Source organism: Oryctolagus cuniculus, chromosome 11 (assembly GCF_051225735.1).
Source record: "Oryctolagus cuniculus isolate XC-2025 breed Fujian yellow rabbit chromosome 11, ASM5122573v1, whole genome shotgun sequence".
Lineage (NCBI taxonomy): Eukaryota > Metazoa > Chordata > Mammalia > Lagomorpha > Leporidae > Oryctolagus > Oryctolagus cuniculus.
In genome coordinates, this window is record NC_142877.1 from 28,259,396 (window position 1) to 28,281,817 (window position 22,422).

Below are 22,422 nucleotides of genomic sequence, written 5' to 3' on the forward strand. Positions count from 1 at the left end.
TTCATTCATGCCTTTATTGGTGACAGCAATGGGCAAGAACAATGCCAGGCATAGCAGATACCCCAGCCCAGCACCTGGGGTGCCAGGCAGGCCCTGCAGGGCCATCAGCACATCCTGCCCAAGATCCAGGCTACCCAGGCCAGGTCCCAGAATGGGCAGCAGGCCGTCTGTCCAATTTGTGTGCTTGGATCAGTTTGTCTGAGTGTCTGAGCCGCGGCCTGCAAGGCACCCCCATCCTCGGCACCTGGTAGGGGCTGCTGGAAGCACAGCGTGGCATCCCGCGGTGGACCACTGGGCCCCGCTGCCGACCACGGGGGCCAGGGACTTGCGATGGCAGGAGGCCAGGCACAAAGTTCACTCCAGGGCAACATCCTACAAAAGAACCAGTCACTCTCAGAGTGGGCTTTGGGCCAGGGGGAAGCACGGCTCTGTTTTCAGGCAACTCTGGTCCTCCAGGGTAAGTTTCTCTGGGCTTCAGCTTCCCCATCTGCAGAACGGGGGATACCACTTCCCCGACTTCCAGACTGGGAGACTATGACGAGTAACAACCTGATTAATTAGTCTCCAAAGCCGTTCCACATCGGGGACTTCTGCAACCACACCCAATTCTGGGGCACAAGGGGTTACCCAACTCTCCTCAGTTCATCTGGGCAGTAGGCTGGGTGGGAGGAGCAAGGGGGGTCTGGGAGAGGTGTGGGGGGCAGCTGCGGAGACACCTACCTAAGTGGGGTGCCATCGAGAAGTCCTCCATTGGTTTAAAATTGAAGAATTCATGGGGTGGGAAGGTCTGGCCGGGGAAAAGGGGGACATCCTGGGGCAGGGGTGGGAACACAGGAGGCAGCAAGGGCTGAGGGAGGGAGTAGGGGAAAGGTAAGGGAGGAGGTAAAGGAGAGGGCAGGGGTAGGGGCAAGGCCAGCTGCTCCCCGAAGCCTGGGGGCTGCTTATGGCTCCCCTGGAACGGATGATCCGTCTCTGGCCAGTCCTCAATCCACGGGTCTAGGAATGGGATGGTTGTTTTAGGTAGGCCTGGGCAGCCAGGCTGCCCTGAACTCTGGCCATCCACACTTCCACAGCTCACTTCTGTCTCTCAGAGAACTGGGCCAACAGGCCGGAACGCCCAGAACCTTCTCCTGCCCTCTCATTCCAGGCCAAGCCCCAGGTGTGCTGCTTTTTCCTGCCCTTCAGATCTACCTTTGCTCTGACCTTACACTCTCCCCCCAGAGTTCCTGCCGGGATCGGCCCAGTTCTATTACGTCTTCAGATCTGTTTTTCTACCAGGCTCCCCACCACAGACCGGTAAATAAGCCAAACATAAAGATCCTGCCACTCCCTTCTCCCACTAATCCCCTTTTCCCTCCAAACTTCCACAAGGAACCTTTGGCCCAAATTTTCCCACTCCCTCATCAGCCTCTTGTAAGCTTTTCCCACATTCTCAACACTTGTCCTACCAATCGTCACTGCTCACCAACCACGTTCACAGGCCCCTTTCTTCCCACGTCACCAGACATCACAACAGCCTATGTCTCCCTGAAGGGCCTCTGCCTGCCTCTGTCTCCGCCGTAGCAGCTCTTCCTTCTGACCCCGTGTGAGCGCTGTCTGCTCTCTGTCACCATTCACGCTGAGGCCCTCTGCTTCTGACTCTCTTGAGTGCCACTGACTACCACACAGATCTGCTCTAATCAATCTCACCAAGTCAGCCTTCCACCCCAAATCAATCCTTCCTCAATTTCCGTAGCTCCAAGGAGATTTAGAAGGCCTGGGCCACCATCAATCAGCCTTATAATCTTTAACAATCCCTCTCTTTGCTGGGGACCAATTCTCTCATCTAAACAAAATAAGGAAAGTGGAGCATTATAGAATCAAAATCCTGATTCACCTCCCTGACACTCCAACTCCTGGCCGCCAAGTCCTACAAGATTGCTGGTTCCTCTGGGCCCCCATACCCTCTATGTCGTACTGATGCTTCCAATTCAGCACACTTTACCCCAGAGGCACCGCATGCATAGCACCAGTGCCAGACACTGGAGCCAAAAGGGCTGAGCCATCAACAAGGCAGGGAACCTGCCCTCTGGGGACGTGAACACAGGGGAGCAGCAGACAGCGGAACCACCAGCCATGATGTGCCCTTTGTGAGCATACATGGACTGGGAGGCAGAGGAGACAAACATGACATGATGGGGAGCAGTGCCTCCAAACAAGCAGGAGGAGTGGGGCCCTCAGAGGCTGCCTCCAATGACTCCGAGATTGGGCAGAGGGGAGCTGCACCTGTCACGACCAGTGACATGGGGACTCTGAGACTTAACTGAGGAGCTTCTAGGATGCTGTCTGTTGAGCTCGCCCAAATGAAACTACCCTTCCAAAGCACCCCGGGATACACTACATTTCTGCTCAATAAGCTTCCAGCTGACCATGCACCACCCCCATCTCCCAGCTGATGGGCTTCCTTCCTTCCGCCACACTGCCGGGGCTGCCCTGCTCCCCACACACACGCCCAAGTCTAACTAGGAATATCCCCACTTCCTGTTCATCCCTGCTGCCACTATACATGGTCACTCACGTGCACAGAGGAGACTACAGGGCCAGGTCATACAGAACTTGCATTTGGACTAAAATATTGTTGCTGTGATCCAACCATCCCCAGGGGATAAGGAAGGGGTACCCAGGAGTCACCACCGTTCTGAAAGGGACCCCAACTCTCCTTGACTCCCTTTGCCCCGTGATATTTCTGAGCCCGGTGCTCTGGGGGCCCGTGCAGCATCACTACCCTCTCCTCTAGGGGTAGGACTCACCGGGGGGACTGTCACGCTTGGGCAGCTCCACGCCCCAGGCATCAGCCACATGGGTCAGAAGCAGGTGTGAGAGGTGGCGGTGTGCATGCTGGTCCCAGTGGACACCATCTCGATGACGGTGTCGTACGGCATGCCGGAAATGAAAGTGGAGGTCTAGGACGTCGAAACAGTGGTCTCCAGCCAGTGTCGCGCTGTAGAAGTTCCCTTCAACCACGTCCCGCCGCAGAGAGCCAGCCAGGGGCTGGAGCTAGGTGTGAAAGCACAGCCTCTAAGAGCCACAGGATGCAGCAAGGGTGGGAAGGATTGTCTTCCATCTACCAGCTCTCTGCACCATCCCCCCATCCGAAGGGGCCCCAGTCACTTGCCTCTGGCAGGAGGAAACCCCCAGTGACACGCTCCCCCAGGGGCATTGCCATGTTCCACACCAGCAGGCAGGAGTCAGGCAACACCTGGTCCATGCGCACAAATACTCGCTCCAGGTTTTCCCGGTAGCTCTCCATGGAGCAGCGGCCATATCTGTTGGGTTATGCATAGGATGGGCATGAATGTGGGGTGCACAGCCTCTAAGCTGTACCTCCACCCTCAACCAGTGCCTCCCCTTCCCCACCCCAACCTGGAGAGATCCCAGAGGCAGGAGTTGATGATGACCAGGTCCGGAGCAGGCCCGTAGGTCAGCTCCTCCAAGACGTCCTCGAGGTACTCGGAGTAAACGCGAGTGAGGAAGTAGAAGCGCACAAGGTGGTGGCCAGAACCCGAGCAGAACTGGCGGACCTCGCGGTACTGCGTCCCGTTGTGCAGCTCGCCTAGCTGGCCCCCAGCGACCAGCTGGTCCTGTTCAAAGCTCAGCTCCCCCTGCCCCCCGCCCCCCAGTCAGACCCACGCCAGGGAGGAAGATCCTGCCAGGCTGGGGTCTGCACCCACCCACCACTGGCATCACTACTAGTCTTCCCTCACCTTGGCTTTCAGCTGGGCAGCTGTGAGCAGTGAGTCTTTCTGCAGCAGAAGCACCAGGTCCTTGTACACAGCCCGCTGGACTGTGGGGAGACAGAGACCCCAAGGCTGAGGCAGACCTCACCCCGTCCCAGCCCCTCACAAGTCCAGGCCTCCCTGCTTCCCAGGACTGGCCTGCCCAACACCAGCGCTGTGTACTGTTGCCTCTGAGGCAGGAGACATGATGAGGTTTGAGTCTAGGCACTGGGCGAGCCTTGTGGCTTACTGGGTTAAGGATGGAGACCTGCTCTTGCTCCTAATCCAGCTGCCTGATAATGAACCTAGCAGACGGCTGCTGATGACCCATGTAGTTGGGTCCCTACCACCCACATGGGAGACTTAGTTGGAGATCCTGGCTTCTGGCTTCAGCCTGGGTATTTAGCGAATGGGCAAGCAAATGGAAAATCTCTCCTCCTACTTCCCTCCCTCTCTCCCCTTCCCTCTGTCTGCTTTTCAGATAAATCTTTCAGAAGGGCAGCTCTGTTCCTTCTAGCTGTGCCCCTCTGGGCCCATTCCGATCATCTGGCAGAAGCTGGCCAGTTCTCCAGGGAGGCACAAAACACAAAGCACCGCTCCCACTGAGGGAAATTAGGGGGGACTGTCAGGGGCTGAACAGTGCCCAAGCTACATCTGCCGGGATACCTGCGGAAGGTGTGTGGGAATAAAAAGACCGGAAAAATCTAATGGACTAGAACCGTCCAGAGGGTGGAAGGGGTCTGAAACAGAGTCTAAGGCTGGGCACATACAGAACAGGATACAGCTGCACAACTGGGAGAGTCGCCCTAGAGGGGCACTCACTGGAGTCCCCCAAGATGACCACGAACTTGTTGTGTAGTAGCTGTTGCACTTCCGAGGCCTGGAAGTGGACCATGGCGCTTCGCGACAGGCGGCGCGCCTCCTTGTTCTTCAGACAGAAGACCATGCCGCCACCAGCGACAGCGACGAGCTACGGAAAAAAGCCACTAAGCTGCGCGATGGCGGGGACTTTCGCAGTTCGGCGGCCCCAGGGCCTACCTCCATAAAAATGAGACCCACGCCAGCCCCCTGCGGGGCTGTTCAGAGCTCCAGCAGGAGGCGGCGGCTGAAGGGGACCCAGGGTGGCGCCGTCTCCGGTCACGCTTGGCACTAAAGCTAAGGGGTCAACAGGTCCGCGGGCCTCCAGGGCACTGAGGTGATTCCCGCGCGGCGCCGCCCTGCGCCCAGCCACGTGCCCGCCGCCGGCTCGCGCATGCGCGCGCTCCCGCTCGCGCCAATTACCGAGTATCCGGGCTCTGCGCCGTTCAGTCGCTAGCAGGGTAGGCCGGAGCGCCGCGCGCCTTGCCTGCAGCGGGCTCCTGGCCAACCCTCATGTTCCCGTACCCTAGGAGGCCAGTCGGTTCTGCAAAGCCCCCGCCCGCAGAGCCCGTGCGTCCCGGCTGGCCGTCGGCGCGCAGCCCGGGACCTGGTGCTCTCCATGCGTGCGTCGCGGTGGACCCGACGGCGCCTCGGGCCTCGGCGCCCGAAACGGCGATGCTCACAGCGCCCACTTCCGGTCACCCATGTCCTGTCCTGCGCGACCCCCCCAACGCCCAAGGGGAGGGCAAGGCGGCGGGGGTGGCCACCGCGCGGGGCGGGAGCCAGGGCCGGACCCACCCGGGCGCGGGGGGGGGGGGGGCGCGGTAGCGGCCAAGTGCGGCTGCCCACAGTGGTGATGGCCGCGATGGTGGCCTCGGCACGTGACCCAGACGGGCGGAAGCGGAAGTGCCGGTCTGGGGCCCGCACCGGTGGATGTCCCCTTAGCGCTTCTTAGCCACCGCCTGCACCAGCGATGGACTGCTACACGGCGAACTGGAACCCACTCGGGGACTCTGCCTTTTACCGGTGAGACGCCCCGCCCACGGCCCGGCTTACCCCGTTTGCCCGCCTGCTGGAGTCTCCGGGGCGGAGCCGCCGGCGCTGTCACTTAACGCTCGGCGGCCTGGGGCAGGGAGCCGGGCTCTCCCTTGCTCCAGAGAAGGAAACTGAGGCAAGCACAGTGGTCACCCGGAAGCCCAGGCCTGTGAGCCTGCGGAGGGGTGCTGGGATCACGTTGCGGGAGGCCGCCCGCGGGTGAGAGAGAGTGCCCAGTCTCCTGCCGGCGAGTGGTGCTGAACGCAGACCCTCGGGGCGCTCCGAGGGGGGCGGGGTCGCACGGCGGGCGGGGTAACGGTGTTGACCAGGGCAGGGAGAAGGGGGCGAGTTGTCCGCGAGTCTCGCAGCAGCCGTCACGGGAATTGGAGGGTCCCAGACCACGGATCCTTCTGAAGTGTTACCCGACCACATCATGACTCTGATTAGGACTTTTCAATGGCTTCCCTTCCTTGTAGGCTAGAATACAAACTCCCTGAGGAACATTTATCCATCAGTCGGCCTCTGTGTATCTCTGCAACCTCATTCGCCTTTCTCCTACCCAAATCTGTGTATTAGCTGCGCAGAGTAACAGGGCTGCGGCACAGCGTGAGGTTTCATGGGCCCCTGGGTTTGCACCAGCCTGTAGTTCCTTCGGCGGGCACTGACAGTTCCCATTTTCTCTCACGGAAGAGTTCTTGCTCATCTTCAGGACTTAGTTCCAGGGTTCTTCCCAGGACCTTCCTTGACCTTCCCCAAGTAGAATCCTGGGGGCTCCAAAAGACCCAGTGCTGAGGTCTGTTACCTATATGCAGCGGGGTAATATTTGCATAGGTTTCTCCTGCCAACCCATGCTCCTTGAAGGCTGAGGGCACGATGCTGGCATCTCTTTACCTCCGAAACTCATTTTTAAGAGCACCTGCTCCGTAATAGTTGCCCAGTAGCTTTTGAAAAGTATTTTATTCATTGCAACCAAAAATCACAAAGAGGTTACTTCAGGGTCTTTGTGCTAATGAAGCTGTATCCTAGTCTCATTCATTTCTTAACACTTTTAAATGTAATGTTTGATATACTCCTCAGAGGGACAAATACCTTGTGGTAATTTTTAGCAGTCTGTTGTGTGTGTTGTTTGTTTATAATTCTCTCTTAGAAATATGCCTATGCCATATGAAAAAATTGCAAAAACCCTAGTTAAAAGTCGGTTAGGAAACAACTTCCCACGTGTCAGTGATGAAGGGATAGGAACTGACAAAGGTAGTGTGTCATTTGGTGTTTGCACACCAGCTAGCTGACACAGCATTTACTTTTTAAAATATTGATTTTAATTTGGTTACTTTCAAAAATACGTGTTGCCTACCCAGGTGTATTAAAAATCAGAGTACTGAAGGCAGTGACCACACTACTGCAGAGCTACTGCTTGTCATATCAAGTCTTAGCTTTGCTGATGTACCAGCAAAGTTTTGAAAGAACAGAAGTGCTGAGAGCAAGCCATAGAAAAGACCTGAATGGCAAACCTACGCTCACCTATGTTGTCCTCCTAGCAAGGAGTAGGGATCTTAAGTCCTGCTGCAGAGGAAACCTATGCTGAAAGTTGGCAACAGATACTGAGCATTTCTTATGTACTAGACACTGTGCTAAGTACTTTATGGCTATTAACTTGCTGAGGTCTCGCAACTCTATGGGCATAATTAGCCTCATCTAATTGATGAGGAAGCTGAGACACATAGGAGAGACCAGGCCACACACAGCTAGGATGTGATAGAGCCAGGATTCGAACCCAGACAGTCCTGTAGGATTGTTTTGTTTTGTTTTGTTTTGTTTTTGACAGGCAAAGTTAGACAGTGGGGGAGAGAGAGAGAGAGAAAGGTCTTCCTTCCGTTGGTTCACCCCTCAAATGGCCACCACAGGCGGCGCTGCGCCGATCCGAAGCCAGGAGCCAGGTGCTTCCTCCTGGTCTCCCATGCGGGTGCAGGGCCCAAGCACTTGGGCCATCCTCCACTGCCTTCCTGGGCCACAGCAGAGAGCTGGACCGGAAGAGGAGCAACCGGGACAGAACCAGCGTCCCAACCAGGACTAGAACTCGGGGTGCTGGCGCCACAGGCGGAGGATTAGCCTAGTGAGCTGCGGTACCAGCCTTTGTTTTGTTTTTTAACAGAAATATGTAAGAACATATTCTAGCTGCTCCATCAGAGTGGAAATGCTTTAAGGGTAGGTGTTTGGTTTTGTTCCTGTGTGTGCATAGCCTTGTGCATAGCCAGGGCTTAGTCCATGTTCATGTAAGTGACTGGATGATAAAAGAGGTGGCAGATGTTGATGTCGAGGCCTGCCTGCGGGACAGGGATCTTTTGCATTGGAAGCAGTGTTGTGGAGAACTCACTGAATTTGGAAAGCAGAGATGCAGTGGTGACCAGTTCTTATGGGTCTCCATTTTTATCCTAAGAATGCAATTTAGGCTAATCCCGTTAGTTAATTTGGCCCAACCCTTAAGAGACACAGACCCTGCCTACCCTGATAAAGCTTAAAGCCAGCAGGTGAGACAGTTGACAACCAGTATTTGTTGGATCATAACCACTATGAAGGAAAGATACAGGAACACACAGCCTAAGAGAACATACAGCACTGAGGGGTCAGAGGTAGAGAAGGCTTTCTGAAAAAATTTTAAAAAATGATAATTCCCCATCCAGGGGATGAGTAGACTTGGGTGCAGGGAGTGGGATGGAGAAGAACATAGACAAAGGTCCTGAGGCAGGAAGGATGGTGGCTTTCCCAGGGACGAAAGAGAGCCGTTGTAGCTGGAAAGCCTAAGACAGCAGGGGCAGGACAGGAGATGAGGCTGCAGCCCTTCTTGTGAGGTCATACCCTTCGGGGCCTGCAGGCCACCTTTATCTGACCAACACAGGAAACCTAAATTAAAGGGTCTTCAAAGGTTGATGCCATTGAATTTGCAGGGCAGGGGAGCAGTGTTTTAAGTTCCTTCCAGAGGCAGTAGGGGGAGCAAATGAGAAGGAGCAAGCAAGGGAGACTGATAGGAGCCTGGTGGGACAGAGCAGGAAGAGTTTGAGGGTGGTGAGCGCTGAGATGGTGATGGCGGAGACTGAGAGAAGGGGGCGAAATGGAAGGAGGTTGGGTTACTGCACTTGGTGGGGAGGAGGAAGAGCAGAGAATCAAGGAGGACTTGGGTTTTTGATTTAAAATCTTGAGAAAGGAAGAGCGAATCTGGGGGAGGCAGGACCTTGGTTTTGAACACACTGTCACTTTAGAAATGTCTTTATGGTAGACGAGAGTAAGGATACGTTATATATTCCTGAAAATACTTTTAGATTATTCTAATACTTACATGTTTACTTTATTTTGCTTTTTTGCATATGTAAGTGTGAACTTTCTAAAAATTGTGGTTAAATATACATATTGTAAATTAGACCATCTTCATCATTTTGACTGTGTAGTTTAATGGTGTTAAGTATATTCACAGTAGTGTACCACAGTCTCAAACCTTTTCATCTTGCAAAACTGAAACTCTGCACTTAGTGAACAGTAACTAGCCCTTCCCCTCTCTACCAGCACCTGGCACCCACCATTCCATTTTACATCTATGAATTTGATGACTCCAGGTACGTCATATAAGTGGAATCATACAGTTTTCGTCTTTTTGTGACTGGCTTATGTCACTTAGCACAATGTCTTCATGGGTCATCCATGTTGTAGCACATGTCGGAATGTCCTCCCTTTTCTTTCTTTCTTTTTTTTTTTTTTTTTTTTTTTTGACAGGCAGAGTGGACAGTGAGAGAGAGAGACAGACAGAAAGGTCTTCCTTTGCCGTTGGTTCACCCTCCAATGGCCGCCGCGGCCGGCGCACCGCGCTGATCCGATGGCAGGAGCCAGGAGCCAGGTGCTTTTCCTGGTCTCCCATGGGGTGCAGGGCCCAAGCACCTGGGCCATCCTCCACTGCACTCCCTGGCCATAGCAGAGAGCTGGCCTGGAAGAGGGGCAACCGGGACAGAATCCGGCGCCCCAACCGGGACTAGAACCCAGTGTGCCGGCGCCGCTAGGTGGAGGATTAGCCTAGTGAGCCGCGGCGCCGGCCCTCTTTTTTTTTTTTTTGACAGGCAAAGTGGACAGTGAGAGAGAGACAGAGAGAGAAAGGTCTTCCTTTTGCCGTTGGTTCACCCTCCAATGGCCGCCGTGGCCGGTGCGCTGCAGCCTGCGCACCGCTCTGATCCAATGGCAGGAGCCAGGAGCCAGGTGCTTTTCCTGGTCTCCCATGGGGTGCAGGGCCCAAGTACTTGGGCCGTCCTCCACTGCCTTCCCAGGCCACAGCAGAGAGCTGGCCTGGAAGAGGGGCAACCGGGACGGAATCCGGCGCCCCATCTGGGACTAGAACCCGGTGTGCTGGCACCGCAAGGTGGAGGATTAGCCTAGTGAGCTGCAGCGCCGGCCAAGAATGTCCTCCCTTTTCAAGGCTGAATCATATTCCATTCGTCTGAGCACTACCTTATGCTTATCCTTTCACCTGTCAGTGGACCCCTGGCTGTTGTGAAGGATGCTGCTGTGAGCACGGGGGTGCAGAAGCCTCTCTAGGGCTCGGCTGTCCATCCTTCCGAGTGCATTCCCAGAAATGGAATTGCTGGATCCTGGTGTGCTTAATTTTTTGAGGACTGCCATACTGTCTTCCATAGCAGATGCTGCACCTTTTTACATTCCTAGCAGCAGTTCCCAAGAGTTCTTTGGTAGTGTTTGTTTTTGAGACAGGTCTCTCTTTTGGGCATGGGGGTTTTGCCACTGCTGGGTTATAACCAGAGGCTAGACCTGATGTGCCTCTTGCCAGTGGCCTGCTGCCCGAGCTGTTTTCACACGAGGGCTCTTCTCACACCCTGATGGGCCACGCTTCTCCAGCAGGAATGCCCCTGGGATTTCTTCTCTGTTTCCTGCAGGGGGCTGGCACGGAGGCCATCAGAAGGCCTCCGCTTAGTGATTTCCGGGTGTTAGCACCCAGGGTCCATGACTGCGGCTGTGGGGAGTTCCACTCTGGGACCAGGGGGTGGAGGGGAAAGATGTAGCTGGCCTCTCTGTGTGCGGGTGTGGCTTTTCTGAGAGGCTAAGTATGACTGCAGGCTCCTGTCAACGCAGGTACCCCGATCCCTCCTGATAGTCTTGTCCTTAAGCTTCACAGCGCCCTCCTCTGTGAGGCCACACACAGAACCCCGTCCATGTATGGAGTTCCCTCCCCGACCTGCCTGGAGGACAGCCACAGTCAGCACTTCCGTTTTCCCTTGCCTCTTCCCTACCAGCCTTCCTCCTTTGTCCTGCCTGGTCCGGCACAGCTTCCTTGCACCGTCTCTGTGCCTGTACCCAGGCTGCTGCGTGCTGCCAGGAGGGTCACAGAGCAGGCAGGTTGAGAGTACCACAGAGCCACAGCCGCCAACCCCAGCTGGGCTCCCACAGTCCCACTGTGTGGAATCTCTCAGCACGCGGCTGTACTTTTTAAACATTACGTAAAGGAACAGTTGTGAACAATGAAAACATTTTAGAAATTCTGAAAATTGAAGCTTCCTTGCTGCTAAACCCCCCAGCATCTGACTTCAGCCATGCTTCCTAGAGACCTGGAAACCATCCCATGGCTGCCTGGGCTTCCCCTGGCAGACCCTCCTGCTGTGTTTTCTGCCTCCATGCAGCCACGGCCCTGATTCCCTCCATCTCAGGAGGCACGTGCCAGTGCCCAGACCCTCCTCAGCCACACGGTTTCTCCAGCTCTTGTGCAGGACCCTCTGGCTGCACACAGGTTCCTGGGCCAGGCCCCCATTATGTCTGGGGTGAGTCTTGGGAATTCCATGTCTAATTTAACATGCATCCATGTGTGTCTGTTTGCTGTGGGAACATGTCAAGAGCACTGCCCCATGTTATTTTCCACCATTTGCCGTATTTGCCCCCAAGTGCAGGGATGGAAATTTCAGACACATACACAAGGTTCTCACCGGTCCTTCTTCCTCACCCCGTCTCTCCCCAGCCTCCAACTAAGAGACTGAAGCTCCCCCTCGTCTATACTTGTTGCATTTTCTCTCTTCCCACTGACAACCTACCCCAGTCTAACCACGCTGTTCACAGTGACATCCTGTCACTGCAGTGGACACACCACAGGCCTTATCTGAGCCTGGCTCCCTGGAACACTGGCCAGAATGGACCCACAGTCACCGGGCGACCAGGAAGCAGCTCTCCTGGGCACAGATGAGGCAGTTGTGAGCTGCTGCTGATGGTCAGGTGTGTGGACCTGCCACCAAGTGGGAGCAGTAGTGTGAACAGTGTCTGTGTGGGGAAGGCTGCAGAGCAGTGGCCACCTGCCCGAGCCCAGGCTGGGAGGCCAGCAAGGGACTGTGTGTTCTGGGTGCACGGTTACGACAGAGCACTTCCCCTCACGCTGCTGACCATGCAGCTGCCCAGCGGCAGAAGGGTCTCTTTCTCCTGCACTGTCCTACAGCGCCCTCTGCTGAGAAAGCTCAACCCACTCACTTCTGGGCTCCTAACGAAGGGTGCGTTTGCAGCCGAGGCAACACGTTGATAGCTGGAGCTATCTACCCTATGGCTACTCAGCTACCACAGACACTTCTCCATACATTTTTTTTAACTTCTTCACGGCACAGCAACTCTGTTCCTGCCTAACAGGATACTGCCATTCTTACAAGAAAAGAACTCGTGCCTCAAAGGAGAAGAAATACAAACTTAGTCTTTTTCCATCACTGCATTAATTACCCCGCACAATGAGTCACGGTCCCAGTAAAATCCAACTTGCAAAGTTATCTTCCAATAATTTACATATAAAATTAAAATGGGTGGGAAAGAGACGATAATGGCTAGCATGAACATAAAAACGCATGCATGTGACCTGCGTGTAGCAGACATAGAGGAAATACTCAAGGTGACTACAGTCTTCATTTCTATGGTTGATCACCAGGTCATAGGTGGTACCTTCAGCTTCCCTTCAACTTCCCATCCTATATATCTCTGCCCTCAGTTAGCTCTTCCACTGCTGTGGTTTTGTTAGCTAGTGGGTGACCAAAGCCTTCATTATTCTGTTGTTCTGCTTTTTTTTTTTTTTTTTTTGGCTGTTGAAATTTTTCACTGGGCTTTGCTTTTGGGCATGGAAATACTCAGAGATGCCCTCAGAGGATTTCTTGGGTTCCAGACACAGCCTTTACCTCCATAAGGTGGCAGCAGTTCTATTTCCCCATTGTAATCAACCAGTAGATTGGCCCCATTTTTTTTGTGTGTGTGTGTGTCATGATAATTATTTTATAAAGTCTCATCAGTTGCGTATTTCTCTCCCTCTCTCCTGAGCACAAAGCAGGTGCAGCAGCACAGCCCTCGCACCAGCACCCTACTTCCCGACACAACACCCACACCCGCACAGGGAGATTGGCCCCATTTTGTAAGCCTCTTGGTTCAGTGGCATAAGGAGCCCAAAATGGCAAAGAAGCACTCTCATGTTCCAGTTCAATAATTCCATTGTTATACCTCCTGTAGAAGGCTTTTTCTCCTTGAGGTCTAAGCTCTTCAAGATGACAGATCTCAAAGTTACTGGGACTGGAAGTGACATTTTGATGAGATGGTTACTAGGTGGAATAGTGAAAGGAGCCACTCCCTCCTCTTGATTCTAGGTCCTGTATATTCTAACCGGAAGAGACAATATAATGGCCTCTGTAAGAACAGCCCCATCCTTTGAAGGATGTTGTCTCCCAACCGGCTGGTAGTTTTAGGTTAGCCACTCATGGGTGTTGGGTTGTATGGCAAGGCCAGTTGATTCTATGGCCCTAAGCTCACAGCAGCAGTTTCTTTGCTATGACATGAAGTTGTTGATTGGATTTAGTACTTTGCATAGTGCCGTGATGGTAGATAAAGCATTCTGTAAATCCACAGATGGTGGGTGCTGGCAGACACATTACAGGCAGGAAAGACAAATTCGCATCCAGATTATTTATCTGATCCAATGAGGACAAATCTCTGCGCCCTGCAGAACGGAAGAGGCCCGATGTAATCAACTTGCAGGCTGGCCCCCCGGGAATGGTGCCATATTGAAGCCATGTGTTAGTCTCTGCTGTTGACAGATGAAGCAGTTGGCAGTGTTAGCTAGGCCAGCCTTGGACAGGGAGGCTTCCAAGACCTCGACAGCAAAGGAGGTGACCCTAAGGTTTTCAAGCAGAGGAAGGCTGGTCTCCTCAGAGACAAGGCTGCTGCTTCCACTGAAAAGAGGCTCAGAATGGCTTGCAGTCTAAAACCAGTTTCATCTACATCTAATTAGATCTCCCCCTGCCAACTTTCAGGATCCCATTGTTTCCTGATCAGTACCTTACTAATCTTTTTTTTTTTTTTTTTTTTTTTTTTTTTTTTTTTGACAGGCAGAGTGGACAGTGAGAGAGAGAGACAGAGAGAAAGGTCTTCCTTTTGCCGTTGGTTCACCCTCCAATGGCCGCCGCTGCAGCCGGCGCACCGCGCTGATCCTGGCAGGAGCCAGGAGCCAGGTGCTTTTCCTGGTCTCCCATGGGGTGCAGGGCCCAAGCACCTGGGGCCATCCTCCACTGCACTCCCTGGCCATAGCAGAGAGCTGGCCTGGAAGAGGGGCGACCGGGACAGAATCCGGCGCCCCAACCGGGACTAGAACCCGGTGTGCCGGCGCCGCAAGGTGGAGGATTAGCCTATTGAGCCACGGCGCCGGCCCTTACTAATCTTTTACATGAAAAATTGCATGTTAGAGAATTCAGCTGTTGTAGTTCAGCAACCCGCACAGTCAAATTTTGTGTTTGATTTTCAGCAATAGCAGCTGTGTGACTATGAGAACTAAGAGATTCTCTTAGGGACATTATAGGAGTTTTTTTTGCTCCTCAGACCATGGCTTGAGCTGAAAGTTAATGGACCTGAGATTGTTTTAAGCACTTGAGATTGTTTTTAGGCATTGTGGTGCAGGGGTTAAACCACTGCTTGGGACCCCTGCATCCCATATAGAGTGCTGGTTAGAGTCCCAGCTACTCCACTTCCAAATCAGCTTCTTGCTGATGCATCCTGGTGGCAGCAGAGGATGGCTCAAGTGCTTGGGCCCCTGCTACCCATGTGGGAGACCCAGATGGAGTTCCAGGCTCTTGGCTATGGCCTAGTCTAGCCCTGCTATTGTGAACATTTGGGAAGTAAACCAGTGGGTGAAAGATCTCTCTCTTTTCCTCTCTCCTTCCCTTTCCCTGCCCCCCCCATCTTTCAATCATATGAAAATAAGTAAATAAACATTTTTAAAGAAACAAAACAATCCAGCTCATACCAGAGTCCTTGTAGTCGTCACCAGTGCCTTGGAGTTGTATGTAAAAGTCACTCTCAAGCACATATCTCTGTTGCTGCTTCATCACAATAACCTGCAGGCTTGCTGCATTGTGATGCCGCTGCATACAGAGGGTTACTGGCAACTGTTTCTTACTGGCAGAGAGCTCAACACCAAACCAGTACCCAAATGCCATCCTTTGGAGTCTGTCTCCAGGGACCACTCCCTGTACCAAGTCTCTATCAGTCTGGATCTAGTCCAGAAATTAAACTGGGAAAGTTAATGTAAAGAATTCCTGCGATAAAGGAGTATAAGACATGGGGCCAGCACTGTGGCATAGTGGGTATGGCTGGCACCTGCAGCGCTGGCATCCCTATGGGCATCGGTTCAAGTCCTGGCTGCTCCACTTTCAATCCAGCTCTCTGCTATGGCCTGGGAAAGCAATGGAAGATGGCCCAAGTCCTTGGACCCCTGCACCCACATGGGAGACCCAGAAGAAGCTCCTGGCTTTGGATCAGCTCAGCTCCGGCCGTTGCGGCCAATTGGGGAGTGAACCAGCAGATAGCAGATTTCTCTGTCTCTGCCTCTGCCTCTCTTTAACTCTGCCTTTCAAATAAATAAATCTTTAAAAAAAAGTATAGGACGTAAGAAAACTTCATAGACATGGGTAGAGGAAGAGTACCCAAGAAATGACAAACTTGAAAGGGAAGAGCCTCTCCCAAGACTGAGGTTTAGATCTCATTGGAGAAAATATGGTCACAGCTCATGCAGAAAAGTTGGCCAGTGTGGCAGGGCCAAAATTGGTCCACAATATTGGACAAGAAAAGCCGGCGCCGTGGCTCAATAGGCTAATCCTCCACCTTGCGGCGCCGGCACACCGGGTTCTAGTCCCGGTCGGGGCGCCGGATTCTGTCCCGGTTGCCCCTCTTCCAGGCCAGCTCTCTGCTATGGCCAGGGAGTGCAGTGGAGGATGGCCCAGGTGCTTGGGCCCTGCACCCCATGGGAGACCAGGAAAAAGCACCTGGATCCTGGCTCCTGCCATCGGATCAGCGCGGTGCGCCGGCTGCAGCGGCGGCCATTGGAGGGTGAACCAACGGCAAAGGAAGACCTTTCTCTCTGTCTGTCTCTCTCACTGTCCACTCTGCCTGTCAAAAATAAAAAATAAAAATAAAAAAAAAAAAATATTGGACAAGAAAGATGCAACAGGGATGCAGGCAAGGTGCAAGTGGTAGACTGGAGTGTGGGTGTGCAGTAGGAGTGCGTCTGCTGGTGCAGGCAGGAGACCTGAAACACGCACTGTCGTAGGCCCAACTCCAGCCAGTGACTGGGTAGACAGGTGTGCACAGGAAGTCAGTAGAAACCGCCTAGGGTGCAGGCAGGTTGCAGCCAGAGGCCAAGCATCTGGACATGCAGAGGAAGTGTGGGCCTGTGTGGGCAGGAAGCCTGGAATGTCATGTCTGGCCAGAGAGCCTGAGAAAGTTATGTGGGCAAGGCTCTCTGGACACATGGCTGAGGCTCAGCACCACCAGGCGCCCTCACACCCTCTCTGAGGGCTGACAGCCACCGCTGGAAGCCCAGGAGGGACCCCTTCCCATGCAGTGTCTCCCCAGCGCCCTCTGCCGAGAAAGCACAACGTAACGCTCACTGCAAAGAAGAAACGCTTACGGGGCTGCTGCTGGCAGCGCAATGCGTGTGCTACAGGTACATTTGGGGCTGAAAGTCAGTAAGCTGGCAGCTGGCATGCTAGGTCTGTGTGGTTATTTTATCAGATTTTTCACCCAATGATTTTAGTGACAAAATGTCAAAAGAAATGGCTATGGGTTGTAAAAAATTCAAACATGGTCAAAATACATAATATAAAAATGGACAGTCCCCTAGCTGCCCTCACCATCCACCACCCTCTCAGAGGTAACCACTGTCTCGGGCTTAGTATGAAGGCCTCAGAGTATTTTTCTATATATTTATGTGTCTATAAGGAAAGTATGCTTGTCAAAAATAGCTCAGCTTTTTTTTTTATTATTACTACATAAATGGATTTCTATCCAGTGATGCTTACCATTCTCATTTGACAGTATAGCTTACAAGTTGTTTTGTGTCAGAAAACAGTCACTGTATTAGCGGCCACATAATATTCCTCAGAGTAGGCATTGCACAGTTTATCCTTTGAAGGGCATTTAGAGGTTTTTTCCAGGTTTTCTCTAAATCAAAGGATGTACACCTTCATTTTAAAAAAAGATTTATTTATTTGGAAGAGTTATAGAGAGAGGTAGAGAGAGAGAGAAAGAGGTCTTCCATCCACTGGTTCACTCCCCAACTGGCTGCAACAGCTGGAGCTGAACCAATCTGCATCCAGGAGCTTCTTCCAGGTCTCTCACGTGGGTGCAGGGGCCCAAAGATTTGGGCCATCCTCCGCTGCTTTCTCAGGTGCATCAGCAGGGAGCTGGATTGGAAGTGGAGCAGCCAGGACTGGAACTGGGATGCTGGCGCTGCAGACCAAGGCTTTTAACCCGCTACAGCATGGCACCTGCTTCCATCTTCATTTTTTTTTTTTTTAAGGCTTATTTATTTGAAAGTCAGCATGACCAAGAGAGAGACAGAGAGACAGAGAAACAGAGATCTTCCATCCAATGGTTCACACCCCAATGGCAAGGATGGTTGAGGCTAGGCTAGGTATTGTTATTAGTTTAGCATTTAAATCTTTAATTACACCTGGAAGATACTTTACTTTAGAGACTAAGTAATGAAATTGTATTTATTGTAGTTCTTCCCATGTGGCCCATTGTCTCATTTCCAGTATTAATTTGTCCTAGTTTGAAATGCCATCCTTTTAAAAAAAAGATTTATTTATTTGAAAGACAGAGCAACAGAAGGAGAGGGGGAGACACAGAGAGATCTTCCATCTGCTGTTTCACTCTCCAGATGGCCTTAACCGCCAGGTCTGGGCCAGGCTGAAGCCAGGAACAGGAACTCCATCCATCCAGGTCTCCCACGTGAGTGGCAAAGGCCCAAGCACTTGGGCCATTTCTAGCATATGCTCAATTCCCAGGTTCTTTTCTTTAATTTTCTCTTCTTCTTTTTAATTTTTAAGATTTATTTACTTATTTGAAAGTTAGAGTTACACAGAGAGAGAAGGAGAGGCAGAGAGAGGTCTTCCATCTGACAGTTCACTCCCCAGTTGGCTGCAATGGCCAGAGCTATGCCGATCCAAAGCCAGGAGTCAGGAGCTTCTTCCAGGTCTCCCACGTGGGTGCAGGGGCCCAAGGACTTGGGCCATCTTCTGCTGCTTTCCCAGGCCATAGAAGAGGGCTGGATTGGAAGTGGAGCAGCTGGGACTTGAACTGGTGCCCATATGGGATACCGGCACTGCAGGCGGTGGCTTTATCTGCTATGCCACAGCACCAGCCCCCCAAGTTCTTTTCTAAACTTTGTTCTCTTTACCTGTTCTTCTCTTTTCCAAATATTCTTAAATATTTCCAGTATTTTCTCTTTCAGATTATCATCTTCTCCCTTCCTAGATGAACTTTAAAATCAGTTTGTGCCTCTCCCCCACAAAAATTGAGGGGGAGTTTTTATTAGAATTTCTATGCATTTACATAAGAAGATTTCAAAAAAGTTTGGGAAAATGGAATTAAAAGATAAGTTTATTTTGGAGTAAAAATTTAGAAATTCATGTATGTTTTTTTCATTATGTGCATTTTTCATGAACTTTTTGAAGATTCTTCACAGATAATTATGGACTGTTTCTCCTTGTCTTCTATATCTTTGAAAAAACTATGATTTTGTAAAATTTTTCTTTAGGTTTGTTCTTGGGTATCTTAAAGTATATTGCTACCATGATTAGAATCATCATAAACATTTTTATCTACTTGAAAGAGAGGGAGAGAGATACTGTCCATCCATTGGTTCACTCCCCAAATGCCTACAACAGCCAGGGCTGGGCCAAGCCAAAGCCAGGAACCCACAACTCAATCAGGGCTCCTACCTTGGTGACAGGGGACCAGGAACTTGAGCCATATATTTTGCTGCCTCCCAGGACATGTTAGCAAGAAGCAAAATAGTCAGGACTCCAACCAGCAATCCATTATGGGATCCAGGCATCCCAGCCTGTGCCTTAACCCCTGCACCTCAATGCCTACCCTGATCTTTTAAAAGTTATATTTCTGGGGCCGACACTACGGCATGGCTGGTGAAGCCACTGCTTCTGGTGTCGGCATCCCATATGGGCGCTGGTTCAAGTCCTGGATGTTCCACTACTGATCCAGATCTCTGCTGTGGCCTGGGAAAGCAGTGGAAGATGGCCCAAGTACTTGGGCCTCTGTGCCCGCATGGGAGACCCAGAGGAGGCTCCTGGCTCCTGGCTCCTGGCTCCTGGCTTTGGATCAGTGCAGCTGCAGCCATTGTGGCCATCTGGGGAGTGAACCAGTGGATGGAAGACCTCCTCCCACCCCACCTCTGCCTCTCTGTAACTCTGCCTTTCAAGCAAATAAATAAATCCTTTTTTAAAAAAAATGTTATATTTCTGATTGATTCTTGTTATGATATAAAAATAGAGTGATTTTTGTTGGTCAACAAACTGCTTTGTATTTTCTAAGTAGACAATCACATTATTTGCAAATACAGGCTCAGTATCCTTTATCCAAAGGGCTTGAACTAGAAGTGTTTCAGATTTTGGAATTTTTCATATTTTAGGACATTTGCATAGGACATTTACTGATTGAACATTGCTAATTTGCAAATCCTAAATCCAAGATACTCAGAAAGTTTTTGATTTCAGATTTCAGATTAGGGGTGCCCAGCCTGTAGTAATAATCCTGTTCTTTTTCCAAAATATGAACCTCTTTATTCTTTTTTTTCTCATTAAATTATTTTTGCTAGAGCCAAAACAATTGAGCGGTCAGGTAGAAGGTAACAGTGGCATCCTCCTGATCATCAGTGAGAAGGAAGTGCTAGCCAAGCACTCTCCTGGGACACTGTCTTCTCTTGGCCTCCCGGAGTAGTGCCCACGCCTTCTCTGCCCTTCCGCCATCCCCCTTTCCCGCTTCCCAACAGCAGGTGATGGCACGCCTCAAGCCCTCGCCTCCATCCTCTCTTGTGATGCACGCACGTCTCAGATGCAGCCACCTCGTCCCTACCTCTCATGCGACAGGCATTCACAGTGTGACAGCACCTCACGGAAGAGCTCCTCTCCTCGTCAGTGTCTTTCAGGCACTGCAGGCTCGGTGCTTCTAGAGCTGAGTCCATCATCAACATCAACAAGTTTTGAGCTGGAGCCCTGCAAGTAAAGGCCCAACCTGATTGACGGTTAAGAGGCAGAAACGAGAGAGGCTCCCTTCCCCGAGAGGCGCTCTCTGAGGGTCTACACTCCTGCTGATGCTGGCCCGGGGCAGCCATCCCACCCTGGTTTTCTCTTTGTGCACATAAGCAACCTTTCTCAGGAGCTTCTGTCCACCTTGGGCACTTGCCCCAAGAACCACAGCCTTCCTCAGCAACACAGTTTGCTCCCTCGCGTGCTGTCCTTAGGCATGCCCATCATTCGTTGGGCTAACAACTTCCAGTCTTGTTCCCTGACCCTGCCTCCGGGGGGATGGGAGACCCCCACTGCTGCGCCATGGAGGACAAGTGGAGGCTTTGGGAATTCCTAGGAGTTCACGGCTCCCAGCTGCAGGGTCACAGGGAGGCTGATCTCTGTTTGTCTTTCGGCAGGAAATATGAGCTGTACAGCATGGACTGGGACCTGAAGGAGGAACTCAGGGACTGCCTGGTGGCTGCCGCACCCTATGGGGGTCCCATTGGTACGTTACCCCTCCACCACTGCATGCTCCTGGACCATGGGATGGTCTCGAGACCCTCAATTCCTGGGGGCCTTGCTGCCACCTCCCACTCCCCCTGCTGAGGTGCCTTTACTTACAGTTCTCAAAAAAACCTGTGTATGAGGCCTGTTCACATGCAGTGGGCCTGCAGAGCCACTCCCTGAGGCTGTGCTGTACCACACTGCGCCAGGCCCAAGTGGCACACGTTCCTCTGGCTGGGGAGGTCCTGGGGAGTTTGGACAGCAGGTCTGTTCTCCAACTGCAGCGCTGCTAAGGAACCCCTGGCGGAAGGAGAAAGCTGCCAGCCTGCGGCCAGTGCTCGAGATCTACTCTGCTTCCGGCGTGCCGCTAGCCAGCCTGCTGGTGAGCGTTTCTGACTGTCCTCGGCGCTGGGGGCTGGGCAAGGCTCCCTCGTCCCGAGGACATCTCAGGAACCTGTCTCTGTAGTGGAAGAGCGGGCCTGTGGTGTCCCTGGGCTGGTCGGCGGAGGAGGAGCTGCTGTGCGTGCAGGAAGATGGTGCAGTGCTGGTGTACGGGCTTCACGGCGACTTCCGGAGACACTTCAGCATGGGCAATGTAAGGGCCACTGGGGGCCGGGGAAGCAGGTGAGCTGCTGACCCTGTGGCTCCCTCAACCCGTGGCCTCTCTCCCCAGGAGGTGCTCCAGAATCGGGTTCTGGATGCCCGGATCTTTCATACTGAGTTTGGTTCCGGAGTGGCCATCCTCACAGGGGCCCATCGCTTCACCCTCAGTGCCAATGTGGGTGACCTCAAACTCCGCCGGATGTCAGAGGTGCCAGGTGAGCTCTGACTTACCAAGAAAGCCACTTAGCACCCCGGAGATGTGCCTCCTGACTGTGGAACTAATGGGGGCAGAAGCTGGGGGCACTGAGGTGGTTTCCTCCCCGATCCCAGGTTTACAAAGTGCACCCTCCTGCTGGACCACACTGTGCCAGGACCGAGTAGCACACATTCTTCTGGCCGTGGGGCCTGATCTTTACCTCCTGGACCATGCAACCTGCTCCATGGTGGTAAGGACCCTGAGTGGGAATGAAATGGAAGGGCCGGGGAAGGCAGGGGCAAGGCCCTGGGAAGTCAGTATGTGATGTCCTCCCTGCCCTCACCCAGACGCCCCCTGGCCTGGCCCCAGGAGTGAGCAGCTTCCTGCAGATGGCCGTCTCCTTTACCTACCGGCACCTGGCGCTTTTCACAGACACAGGCTACATCTGGATGGGGACGGCATCACTCAAGGTGTGATCCTGGGACAACACGGGGGCACCACACCTTGTCCAGGAAAGGTCTGTGGGGGAGGAGAGGGGCTCTGCCACCAGACTCATGAGGCCTAGGTCAGCACCATGACATCCCCTCATCCTTTCAGGAGAAGCTGTGTGAGTTCAACTGTAACATCAGGGCACCCCCGAAGCAGATGGTCTGGTGAGATTGCTGGTGTTGTGCTGGGGGTGGCAGTGGCACGTGGCCTTGTTTCCTGGGACGCCTTGATTTGTCCTGACTCGTGGCCAAGCCAGGTGGCACTTGGATCTTCCCTCCTCTGCCAGTACATACTTGAAGGACACCATTGTCCTGTGTGGGCCGTGGCTGCCCTTGTGAGCTGAAGCTGCAGGGGTAAGAAGGAAGCAGACAGGTCAGGCTGTGGTCAGAGGAATGGGCTACAG

General features: G+C 52.8%; 2 protein-coding genes across 13 annotated transcripts in view; one reads left to right on the forward strand and one right to left on the reverse strand.

The window, feature by feature from the left end:
• Nucleotides 1-5,937, reverse strand: PCED1A (PC-esterase domain containing 1A). 8 transcript variants are annotated; one of them, XR_016216650.1, is made up of 8 exons: nt 5,037-5,175; nt 4,578-4,725; nt 3,744-3,823; nt 3,403-3,641; nt 3,155-3,305; nt 2,790-3,036; nt 721-847; nt 1-372 (listed from the first exon to the last, which is right to left on the reverse strand). XR_016216650.1 is itself a non-coding variant. In XM_008256238.5 (8 exons), the coding sequence occupies exons 2-8, from the start codon at nt 4,699-4,701 to the stop codon at nt 131-133; spliced, it is 1,359 nt and encodes a 452-aa protein (XP_008254460.1). In that variant the 5' UTR covers nt 4,702-4,725; nt 5,670-5,937; the 3' UTR covers nt 1-130. The 8 variants fall into 8 exon arrangements, 6 of the variants coding, with proteins under 6 accessions (XP_008254460.1, XP_017197219.1, XP_002710958.2 ...); XR_016216649.1 differs by lacking the exon at nt 5,037-5,175 and adding an exon at nt 4,794-4,934; XM_008256238.5 differs by lacking the exon at nt 5,037-5,175 and adding an exon at nt 5,670-5,937 and having other exon boundaries at nt 721-996.
• VPS16 (VPS16 core subunit of CORVET and HOPS complexes) overlaps nt 5,473-22,422 on the forward strand; it is a 22,779-nt gene continuing 5,829 nt past the window's right edge. For 2 of the 5 annotated variants that reach the window (XR_016216648.1, XM_002710879.6), the window contains exons 1-8: nt 5,473-5,639; nt 20,644-20,732; nt 21,016-21,113; nt 21,198-21,326; nt 21,405-21,549; nt 21,665-21,780; nt 21,878-22,000; nt 22,128-22,183. Coding sequence is in view for 2 of the 5 variants with exons in the window: in XM_002710879.6 (XP_002710925.5) it covers nt 5,587-5,639; nt 20,644-20,732; nt 21,016-21,113; nt 21,198-21,326; nt 21,405-21,549; nt 21,665-21,780; nt 21,878-22,000; nt 22,128-22,183 (809 nt within the window). In the remaining 3 variants the exon portion in view is untranslated. Of the gene's footprint in view, nt 5,640-17,795; nt 17,931-20,643; nt 20,733-21,015; nt 21,114-21,197; nt 21,327-21,404; nt 21,550-21,664; nt 21,781-21,877; nt 22,001-22,127; nt 22,373-22,422 lie in introns of all 5 variants that reach the window. The other 3 variants (XM_089308161.1, XM_051845209.3, XM_089308160.1) reach the window with 3 other exon arrangements.